This window comes from Pituophis catenifer, unplaced genomic scaffold (assembly GCF_029215685.1).
Source record: "Pituophis catenifer annectens isolate HBS135680 unplaced genomic scaffold, rPitCat1.0.hap2 SCAF_1, whole genome shotgun sequence".
NCBI classification, from domain to species: Eukaryota; Metazoa; Chordata; class Lepidosauria; order Squamata; family Colubridae; genus Pituophis; species Pituophis catenifer.
This window is the reverse complement of record NW_027256881.1, coordinates 305,252,826-305,265,107: the sequence shown is the minus strand read 5'-3', so window position 1 is coordinate 305,265,107 and position 12,282 is coordinate 305,252,826. Positions and strand designations below refer to the sequence as shown.

At 39.3% G+C, this 12,282-nt stretch overlaps 1 protein-coding gene across 1 annotated transcript in view; it reads left to right on the top strand.

Moving 5' to 3' along the window:
• Nucleotides 1–3,537: 3,537 nt before the first annotated feature.
• KCNK10 (potassium two pore domain channel subfamily K member 10) overlaps nucleotides 3,538–12,282 on the top strand; it is a 50,379-nt gene continuing 41,634 nt past the window's right edge. The window contains exon 1 of the mRNA XM_070931481.1: nucleotides 3,538–3,589. Coding sequence (XP_070787582.1) covers nucleotides 3,538–3,589 — 52 coding nt within the window. The remainder of the gene's footprint in view (nucleotides 3,590–12,282) is intronic.

Genomic DNA, 12,282 nt, shown 5'->3' with positions numbered 1-12,282 from the left:
TTCTGTCTGGCAAATGTAGCCCCAGAAGATTGTTGTGACTTTAGTACCAGCTGATCTCCCTTGGGGACGCCTTGGTGCCAATCTGTCTTTGACCAGAAGCTAGTCCCAGAGTAGAAGGAAAAAGGCAGAATGAACAACAGTGGAACTTGGGAAGAAAAGGAGAGCAAACATTTACTGCTTTAAAATTTTTAATGGATGGGAAATGTGATAGCATGAAGCATTTCTTAAGGGTAAAAATTTAGATATCTACTTAATTTTTAAATTAAATGTTCTATAAGTTCTCGTTTCTGCTTACTATTAATACTAATAGATTTGGTGTGTCCCCCCCTTCCATTCAGATATCAGATTCTTGGCAGACTGTCTGGGCAGGTCCATGCAGTTTTCTTGGCAAGATTTTTCAGAAGTGGTTTGCCATTGCCAGCTTCTTAGGACTGAAAGAAAGTGACTGGCTCAAAGTCACCTCAGTGGCTTTGTATCTAAGGCAAGATTAGAACTCATGGTCTCCCAGTTTATAGCCTGATGCCTTGGGCTAAAAGATCAAACTGGGTCTCCAACAGATTTGCAAGGCCACCTAATTGTCAAAATGTACCAGAGGCTTCCTCAATGTTCCTCGAGACTTGTGCTTCCATCCTAACTGGGGTGACCTCTTGTTTACCTCATTCTTGACCTATGTCAAGAACCTTGGTGGCGCAGCAGACTAAAGTGCTGTTAAGTAGCACCAGCTGCCTGCAATTACTGCAAGTTCAAATCTCACCAGGCTCAAGGTTGACTCAGCCTTCCATCCTTCCGAGGTAGGTAAAATGAGGACCCAGATTGTGGGGGCAATAAGCTGACTTTGTATAAAAAAGATCACCGCTTGGGGGTGGGGCGAAAGCCCTATTAAGCAGGTATATACAAAAGTATGAAGGCTATTGCTTAACACATTGTAAGCCACCCTGAGTCTCCGGAGAAGGGCGGCATATAAATCGAACCAATAAATAAATGAATAGATGTTACAAAAATGGACAAATGTGCTGTTTAAAAAAGCTTGCAACTGGTCAGGAAAATGTATTCCAAAACCTTTTCCTGTCTATCTACTGTTTTTGTTTGAAAAAGGGATTAAAAGAATATGGAGGGAAACGGACCAATGTAGTAAATTAATCATGATAATTAATGTTGCAATGTTACGCACATTTACTTGGGCTCTACTGAATAGTCATGACATTTACTTCCAAGTAAGTACCGGGCTATGCAAGTACAGGAAGTCCTTGACTTACGATCACAATGGAGTCCAAAATTTATGTTGTTGTGTGAGACATTTGTTAAGTGAAGTTTGCCCCATTTTACGACCTTCCTTGCCATAGTGGTTAAGTGAATCACTGCAGTTGATAAGTTAGTACCCTGGTTCTTAAATGAATGAATCTGGGTTCCCCATTGCCTTTGCTTGTCAGAAAGTCACAAAAGTTGATCACATGACTTTGGAACACAGCAACCGTCATAAATCTGAACCAACTGCCAAGCATCTGCATTTTGATCACATGGTTGTGGGGATGTGAAAAACGGTCATAAGTCATAACGTTTTTAAGTGGCGTTGTAGCTTTGAATGGTCACTAAATGAACTGTTGTAAGTCGAGGATTACCTGTATCTCAGGGGAAACTCAATTTCTACAGCACCAATTTCCAGGGTGATGCTAAGTCCTACTTTCATATGTGACTTTACCTATATTTTTTCTATTTCTGTATTTATCTATACTTTCTCTGTACATGAAACCATTGGGTGCTCTTTCGAAATTTTGACACCAGTAAGGAACTCAGGAGAGTTCACTTAGCTTCACTCTGATTGCTGAGACTCAAGCTCCTGTTGGTTCCACCTTCTAACCCATGTCACCCTTCGCACCTTCTCCGCACCTATGTTAGACTTCTAACAAACTATGTTAGACTTCGCGCCTCGTGGCCTTTTAGCTTATTTGTCTGCGCCACCACTACAGGGAGGAGGAAAAAGTAACATGGCGTCATTCGTCTGGACTACCACGCCAAAACGTGTCTACTTCGCGGGTTCATTGTACCGTGCGAACGCAGCCGATCTCCGCATCGAGCAATGTGATTCTAAAGTTCTCGACCGCTCCGTCCTAGGTCTCGTCTCCGTCTCTTCCTACTACTACTAGTATTATTATTTTATTTATTTATTTTAATTTGATTTATATGCCGCCCTTCTTCGGAGACCCAGGGCGGCTTACAATGCGCTAAGCAATTATTATTATTATTATTATTTACACGACAATGTGAAATCACAGCTGCCAATCCCTTTAGCCGGTCTCGGCTTCGTACGCATCGAGTTTGTGGCAGGAGGAGACCCCTCCGAGCTCGGAAGTCTGTCCCTCGCCTTTCCCCCCACCCCACCCCCGAAGCGGTATCGCTGCTTAAGACCGCTTCTCCAACCCAGCCAAGCGCGTCTCCGCTGCAAAACTCCACCTAACAACACCGCAATGCAATCTCCTCCTCCAGGCGAGAAAGCGAGCCAGTAAGTAGCCAGCCACCATCGACGCCCCCCCCCCCGCAACCCCCCACCCCAATAATGCAATCGGAGCGCGCCACCCTCTTTCCCCTTTGGCTCCCGAGGCCACCGACGCTCCGGCCCCTTCTTGGCAGCCCCCTTTTTCTCTGCCAAGCGAGGTCCGTCCGCGGGACTCTTGAGAGAGGCTGGCTGGACCAAAGGCGAAGAAGCGGCGAGCCTGTGTTTCCTTCTCCGCCTAGTTCGCGCTTCTTCCTCCTCCTCCTCCTCCTGCCGTCGTCGCTGCATTTATATAGGATGAGCTCCTGCGCCCTCCCACAAGCCATGCGGCTGCAACTCCCTTCGGCGAGCGGATGACTTTTTTTTTTTTTTCTTTCCTTTTTTCCCGGGTCCAAGCTCTGCCCGGTCTCGCGCGTCGTGCACGGCTTCTCGCTTCCTCTCCGGCAACTGCTGCTGCTGCTGCTGGTGGTGGTGGTGGTGGGGCGGAGATGAGCTTGTTCCATGCGTTCTCCAGATGTCTTAGCAGCCCACAGCAGCCTGGCTGGCAGGCGAAGCTCTCCTGAGTGGCTGACTGGCGCGATTCCCGGGCACTCTCGGCTCTGCATCTGGGCTGAACGACGCGTTCACGTGTGCGCCGCCAGCCCAATGTGTAATGCTGCAGTGGGCAACCGAGGAGCATCTGCAAAAGGACAGGAGGACCCAGCTCTTGGAGCCCAGATAAAACCAGGAAGCGCCTTGAATCAGACTTCCCCTTTTTTCTCCCGGGTTATTTTTGCCCTTCTCTGTTATTCCAAAGCTCACTTTGGCATTTGCCACCGTTGCCACTTGCTCTTCAGAACTACGCTCCCTTCTTCCCTTCCCCGTTTTCACCTGTATTTTATCTTTGCCTGGCAACCACTACTTTATTTTTCCCTTCCTCTCTTGAAAGGCGCCGTCTTCCCTCTGACCCGAAATTAATTTGTTTGTTGGCTCCAGCTCTGAGGGCAGGAAAAAATTTTTTTTGGGAATTTATTTAATCCTTCCCTTCTCCTTGTGCAAAGGAAGCAATGAAATTTCCAATCGAGACTCCAAGAAAACAGGTGAACTGGGATCCTCAAGGTTGGTGTTGCTTTTTCACTTTTTTTTCAGTTAACAAACAAACAAATAAGTAAATACATGCAGCGTTTCTCGCTGTCCGCCTTCGCAGCTGTATTTGTCCTTGTTATTAACCCACCCATCTGATGCATGAGAGAGAAGAGCTTTGGCTGAGATTTGGGGGAAAGCTTTGTTGTTAATTGGAGCTCTGCCCTTCTCTCCCCCTCTTGTCTTAGAAGGTGGTCAGTGTTACTACAGTCTTGGGGACTGCAGGGTTGAGGGGTGGGGAAGTGGAGAGGGAAAAACTTGTCTAACTGAAAAAAAAAGCAAACCAAAACAGAAAACAGAAATGTGACATCACTTCTCTGCCCCCCCCCCCACACATACTATTTTTAGTCCTTCTGATACAGACTTGTCTTGGGATAAAAGGTCTAGTGGGAGGGAGATTCTTTTATCTTGATGCTGGCTTCTTTGTCACTTCTGGTGATCTTTGTCTCCAGTAAACAGAGCAGTAGACAGACCGAGAGAAGAGCCATTCTTGCTTCCTCAATGACAAATGTCTCTTGGCAGCTAGATGGGATGGAATCTGACTGCAGTGGACTCCGGTTGGGGTGCCCTGATGAAATAACAATGCTTAGGAGAGACTAGACAGTCAAAATGTTTTTCATCCCTCTTAACAATGGAGTAGCTCCCTCCAAGCTTGGCGGATGAGTGGGCTTAATTCTGGGCTCAAGAGGAAGTGGGGGAAAAAAGTGGAGGGGTAAATATATAGAAGGAGGCTAATGTGTGTCTCTCTCTTGGGTTCTGCTCTTTAAAACAGTTGGGAGTTATTTAAAATACACCAGTTTGCATGCCTGTGCATGCACACTTAACACAAATGCTTGTTTTTGGGTTAAATGTATATTTTGGTTTTTGTGTTTTTTTCCCCCTGCAGAAAGTGGTAGACATTATCTCTGTGGATGCGTAAGGATCGCTTCATGATTCAGTCTAGGCTGAATGTCTAGGATTTTAACAACAGCAACAGCAGATGCTAAGATGCTTGCAGTCCTAGGAAGACTGACAGATTTATATGTTTTCTGAAAGACTGGGCTTGGCTCCTTTTTTTTTTTTTACCATGCCTTTCTCACCCTTTGTTTAACTTGTCAATATGCTGAAATGGACAAAATACCCAATTTTGTGTTGTCTTCAGATATAGCAATGGATTTCATAGCAAAAGAACCGAATCAGATAAATATTCCAGATATCTGAATTTGAAATAGACAAAGGAAGTACATTTGTTTCCAGTTTCATAGTAACTTATTTTCACCTTAAGAGATGATGAAATTGACGCTGATTCTAACATCATTATTGGGAGGGGGGAGGTGACACAAGGGAATTTGCTATTTTCATTTGCTACATTTTGTCGTTGCAAAATAAATAAAATGAAGTATATCATCTCTCAACATTGTTGGTGGTAGTGATGTCCTCTGTTCCGCCAAAGACCAATTAATCAGTTTTTGAATAGTAGGGCTTCTCAAGCTCAACAAGTGGTGGATTCCAATTGCATTAAAAAGTTGAGATAGTAAGTAAATATTCCTATAATGTGATTATTTCCCTAATGTGTGACTGAGTCCATTCCCATATCTATGCTGATACCATGTATTTAGTTATGAAGTAATTAAAAAAAAAAAAGCAGGCCATATGAATGAAGTTCTTCTGCTAACACAAAAAGCAAACAACTTTCGGTTCCTTTCATACAGGAGTAGTGATATTTTTGCCACTTTTCTTTTGCCACTTTAACAGAACCAATTAAATAGATCTGTAGCCAGTTGTCACCAGTGATCTGAGCCATATCTGTCAGACTGTACCTTAAATAACATCTTGAAAAAAAATGTAAGAAGTAGAGGGGGTTCTTTTATGTGTGTTTTTTGAAACCATTCATGGTGTTACCTTTAAATAGTTTTGAATTATGCCCATTGCCTTCTCTGGTGGAGACCAGATGTTCTGGGACAAAAGAATGGGTCAGTTCAGAGTCATAATAATGGTTTAGACCTTGCTTTTTCTTATACGGGCAGATGCCGGGCCAAACCCTCGTGGGCACCTGATTCTGGCTTGAGTTCATTGTTGATGGAGTTGCAACACAAAGCTCTGTTTCAGTTTAAGGTGATCTAATGCTCTTGCAGTAGTACAGAAGAGCTGCTTTTATTTTTTTTACTGCACGAATGAGACAGCTTTTATATGACTAAGATAATAATCATTAGTAGGATAGCAGAAACAATTTATGCTATTTTCCCCCTTTTTTCTGAGCCTCTGGAAAGCTGTTCTAGGCAACTGGGAGCAGGGAGGATTTATGAAAACTGTTAGAAAAGATGCAGGGGATCAGAAGAGGGTACTCCCCATTTTCAGTGGCAGAATCTCAATTTCTTGTCAAAAGGAAGTAAATGTTTCATTTGTAAAAAGAACACTGGGTTTAATCCATGAAATGAGAAAAAATTCAATGTTTAATACAAACTTACTGACTTTTTTTTTAATGGAAATGCTTGGATTACTAGCCCTAGGTTTAATTTTAGCTTGAAATCAATATGATGTAAGTCCTGATTAACTGCAATGGGTTTGTTCTACATATGGGTATATTGGGGTCCAACCCTATGTACTTTAATATGATATATTGACAATAGCATACATTTAGCTTTGAAAATAGTTACATAATTGGAGTCATAATTTTTCAATCAAATTAATGTGTACTTAAAATCTCAAACTTCACAAATCATTTGAATGTGAGTAATTACAAGAGTTTTCTTAAAGTAAGAAGACTGAGTTTCTGATTTAAAAAATGTACCAAATTGGTTTATTTATCTATGTTCAGTACATTTAGATAGTCACAATTATGGGATAATAAATCATATCAGATACATTGGGATAACATTAAACATAATTACCAGCTGTTAATCTGATTTGGTATCCCTCGATAGATGGAGCAATGCAGGTCATATTGCATTTCTGATATGATGTTAAAACACCCAAATAGAATGAACAACTCTGAATGTTGATGTTTTATGGGTTCAGCTACTCTAGTTTTCTGACTGTGTGTTATGAAATTTATGCTATTCTACTATTTTAATATGGCAAATCATAGGTTGTTTGATATATCCACAAAATGTTTAAAATATTTTAAGTTTTAATGTTCAATAATTGCAAGATATATGCTCATGTTAAAATTAACATTTTTAAATTAATTATTAGCTGTTTCATTTTTTGCTCAGAGACATATGTAAATGGAACGTGATACTCATGAAATGTAATCATTCAGCTTTTACTGAGTTCCAGAATGAACATGTATTTATTTCTGAAATTTACCGTATATAGCTGCCCATCTCTCAAACTTTTTGTATATATTGGGTAACAAACTGTGTTTTTCTCAATGTAATTGGGAATGGCCCTCCAGGCATGACATATAAAATATTAGCTGATGACAGTTACACTTTTACACAATTGACATGAATAGAAATAGGGATGTAACAAGGTAAGAAAGGGAAAATTCTTAAATCAACTGACTGAAGTGTAGAGAAAAATATTTTTCTAAATTTAATTTGAGAAGTCTCCATCCCTGATTTGGTGTTTTGGATTTCTGTAAAAGGTTATGGTTGTATATCCTGAGAATATAAGATACATAAGGTTGCTATGGTAACACCAGTTATTTGTTGGGGAGAATGAGTGTTCAGCCTTAAAAAAAGTTATTGGGATTGAAAAACCAGTCTACTCATTCACCAGCAGCACCAAGTACAATAGTTCATTATTGTATATTTCCTTTTGTTTTGGGGAAGCCGTATGATAGGACTGGATATACATTCATCCATAAAGCATTACAGTTTTCACAGAAAACTAGTTTATGGTAGAAAGCCCCATACAACCTTATGTCCTACTGAACACAGTGATAATAACATCAGCTGCATGCATAAAATGAAAGAAACTGACTTAAACTAAATCAGATCATTGTTCCATGAAACCTTGCTCCTGAAGATTTTTTTATCCTGCCTGGAGATATCACAGAATTACATCAGACTTTGAGATGATAGAGATACTGTAGCTGGCCCAGTGAATTACTGTAAAGAGAAGTTATGTGAACCAGGAAGCAACACTACATTCATTAGCATCCAATCCCCTTTTTCTTGGTAGAATCATGTCCAATTATGACAGGAACATGGCTATAATGTTAGTGATATTTTCTCTTTTGCCCCCATAATTAATGAATGCTCTCAAGTTACAGTTGCATTTGCTAGAAATTACCTCAAAACTAACCTATTTTCATTAATGTCTCCTTACATCCAAGGAAGCTTATTAAAAATCTAATCAGAATGCCCACATGAGATAAGAATTGATAGGATAAGAAATAAGGCAGGTTTGAAAAAAAGGAGGACTGCAGTAGTGCTGAGTTAGGAGCTGATATACATCCAATGGACAAAATTTGAGTAGCTCCTGAGTGCAGAAGATTTGTGCGCCAATATGGGAACTGCACAATGGACACATCTGGGGCATAGTGAAAAATGTCTAACAGCAACACAGTTTGGAAAGTAGTTATTACTGTTTGTCATTGCATTGATTTCTCTATCAACAATACTGAACAAGTTAAGTCGTGACTATCAAACATCAAAAATATATTCCAAGCTATCCCACCTTCTTTACATGACTTTCCAACCTCCTTTACATGGCTGTCCCATCTCCTTTACATAGAAAAACTTCATCTGAAATGGAATCACTGCTCAACACTGTTTGAATATACAGCCAAGATATTGCCATGGAGTTTGGACTGGACCAAATGCATCACACTCAACATCACCAGGGGAAAAATTGTGAAAATTGAGGGAATCAAGATGCCCCATTAAAATAACATAAAGAGACTGGATGAAGATGATCACTACAAATATGTGGGCATCTTTCAAGCTGATGACATCAAGCATATTGATGTCAAGCATACTGATGTCAAGAAGAATGTTAGTAAATACTTAAAGAGAGTGAAGAAGATCTTAAAGCCCAAATTGAGTGGTGGAAATACAATCAAGGTGATTTTTATCTGGATAATTAGATATACAGATGAAAAAACTCATTCAAGTTGAATTAGAAACCCTGGTTAGTAAGAGCAGAAAAATGATGAGAATCGTGTTCTTCATCCATGCAGCAATCTTGATGGAGTCTATTTATCAAGGATCATAGGTGACAGGAATGTTGCACGTACAGAAGACAATCAAATAAAAAAAAAGGCCATTGGAAGAATAACTAAGGATAGTGAAGTAGATGCATTGAAACTAAAACACAACAAAGGTTTATTGAATATCAGAGAGACCAAACTGGCCTATAAAAAAGACCAGATGAAGAACAGAAAAGAGGCATGGCAAGGCAAAGTATTACATAATTACATTAAAAAAAAAAACACCCTAGCAATAAGGCTTCACAATGGCTAAGAGTAGGAAAGTTGAAGAAACAGACAGCTAGGCTAATTCTGGCTGCGCAAGACCAAGCCTTAAGAAGAAATGCATATAAAGCCAGAATTGTGATGATAGCAACAGACAGCAAATGGCATCTCTGCAGAGAAACTGAAGAAACAATGGATCACCTAGTTAGCTACTACAAGAAGATCACACAGGCTGACTATAAATAATGGCATGACAAAGTAGCAACAATGGTACACTGGAATATCTTCAAGAAATACCATGGTCTGCAAGCAAGAACTAAATAGACAAAATAATAGAAAATAAAGAAGCTAAAGTGCTCTGGGACTTTAGAAGTCAAACGGACAAGCATCTGCCACACAATACCTCAGACTTAATAATGTTAAGAAAGACAAAAGCATTTGTTTACTGGACATTGCAATGCCCAGGCACAGCAGAATAGAAGAGAAAGAACTGGAGAAAAATCACAAAATGCAAAGACTTGCAAATAGAAGTAGAACAATTGTGGCAAAAAGAAAGCAAAGATAATAAAATAGTAATAGACATCTTGGGTGCAATTCCAAAACATTTGTAACACCATTTGAGCACCTAACAATCCACATCTGTTGTTGAAATGATAAATGTGTCCCTTTACATGGCCACCATCCTTGGATTTGAATAATCCATACTGGGCACTAATTTTTAACCAATCTTATATAGTATCTGAAATGTATATTGTTTACTTTGTTTCTACAAAGAAGGACAAGAAAGTGGGATATTGTATATATTTGAAGAAGAGCTGAATTGTTATGAATTGGAAGATACTCTATCACATACTCATTTTCTTTTACATGTACGCACATATTCGTCAGTATTATATTCACTGTCATATGCAATGTAATATTCTTAAGTTAGTTTTACAGCTCGAAAACTAAACCTTGAACAGATTCCTCAGAAATCAGGTATGCCTAATTGTAAACAATAGTAAACAACCTGGCAGACCTTCAACATTACTTGAGTACACCAGTTTAGCCTGAGGATTGTACTATAGTGGCTGTTCATTACGAGCAGTGTGCCCTTGATAATGTGAGGTCCAGCATACTAAGCAGGGCAACCTGAACAAATGCCCAAAATATCAGCATGGTCAGTGAGATTGCTGGTGATCTCAGTGTTAGATTTCTTCACTTTTTTTCCCTTCACGACTCTTGATGCTTAAATTACTTGTAAGGCAGTTCCAGATCTCACGTATTTAAAAGAAGCAGGCCAATTTTTACATTTTTATTTTGTTACTCATGAGGTCTCGGGTCACAGAAATAAATGAGAGAAATTACACATTGACCATGTCATAATAACTGTGCATCTGTTGTTTACCAATAATTCAAAGTGACCTCCCTCCTTACTGGCAATTTTACTTTGGGGGTAGAAATTGAAGTATAGAATTGGTGACAGGTGCTAAGCAAGGCCCCTTTGTAATCTTAGTAAAGGACCAACTAGTTCAAATGCCATAGATATTACTGCCTTCTATAAAATCTATTATTTATTTTCTGCAGCTGGGGATATGTTTTGCCCTCTTGCCTCTTCTGTAGCAGTGAGGCTAAGGGTTTAATGTAATGGATAAATCCCAAAATGTTCATATGTCGGGGGTTTGTATGGAGTGGAGCAATTTCTTGCAAACAATCAATCAAGTTGGTGTGTGAGCTTTTTTTAACTTGAACAACTGCAGAGTAAATTGCTCATCATTCTCTTACTTGAAATTTATCTCTATACAAGAGTTGTGAATAACTCCATCAAGTTGCCCATTTATTAATCACAGGTTTGGACATTATTCGGTTCTATTAATCCCTTGTCTACATTTGGATAAAAGCAAAGTTTCGAGAAGGGAATCTTGGAAGAAAAAAAATATTGTTGTGAAGCAACAAGTGGCACTGCTATAGTGATGCCATCCCACAGGACTCTTCTATGCCATAGGTATAAAATACTCTGATTTAAGGGAGCTGGGTAGAGCTAATATTCCAGAAGAACTGACTCAGAAATTATCTCTTCTGGGAAGGTAAGCAGAAAACTGTAATTCTTATAAAGAGATATCTGAATTACTTTTTAAAAGTGCTATTTGCTAATTTCCCTCTAACTTTCCTTGAAGATTCTTTCTCTGTGATTCACGTAAAAATAACAGACTTGAGCTCTAGGAAGTTTTCTATGAGGAGGGCTCATAAATCTTTCCTTAGATTAATTTGTAAGAAGGTCTCAAAAACTATTTTTCCAAACTCGCTTTTCCCAACTCCAAAACATCCAAAAATTCTAAATCGGGATTGCCATTTGCTCAGGATAATCACAACCTATTTGGAAAGTGCTAGCTTGGAGAAAGCCCTTATAGGTTATTATTTTTAGAAAAGCAATTAGAAAGGGAAAGAAACCTACCAACTTCATTCACTTGTTTGAGTTAGCAAAGTTTCATTGTCACTGCTATGGTGGATGCAGTAATAGCTGCATTTAATTAGTTTATAAAAGGTTGTGAGGTATTCTTACTGCAGTGACTGGCATTTGGAGCCCCCGGTATAAACAAGCTGTTGCACAAAAGTCGTGTTCTTGAAACCAAAATCCTACGGAAGCTGGTTGTTGTACGTGCTAAACTGTTTGTTCTCTTACGTGGAGCAGCGGAATTGGATTCACTGAATGGCTGCAAAATGTGTTCCCTGATGGCTTGTGCTGATGTAGAAAAATTGTAGAACTACTTGGCAAACAATACAACATCTATAACTGGCCCTACTTTATTCAGATTTCAAGAAGCTATAGCTCAGCTTATTTAACATTGTTGCTCTGTGGACGTGAACTGGCAGAAGCTATGATACCAGTATCAATACAGGAAAAGAACAAAATGGTCTACTGAAAAGTTTCTTCAAATAGAAAGAAAAAAAAATAATGTTTGACACCAGGTATTTTTTAAAGATTAAGACATTGCAAGGATATTTAAGATTCAGGGTGTGGAACTTGGCTTGTGTTTGAACAATTCAGTTCTTGCCAGTTTTGAAGATGCTGGAAACATAGAAAGCTATATGAATCATCATAATCAACAATCATCAACTATCCATCATCACCATCATCATCTTGTATAGTGCCTGACACTCAGTTCAGATGTTTTTTTTTTTTATTTGATTTATATGCCTCCCTTCTCCGGAGACTCAGGGTGGCTTACAATGTGCTCAGCAATATGTTGAAATATCAGAGCTTGATTTGTGTTTTTATAAAGCAATTTTGTGTTTCAAAAAAATGCAAATTTTTGAAATTTCAAAAATTGAAAAATAATACGAAGTA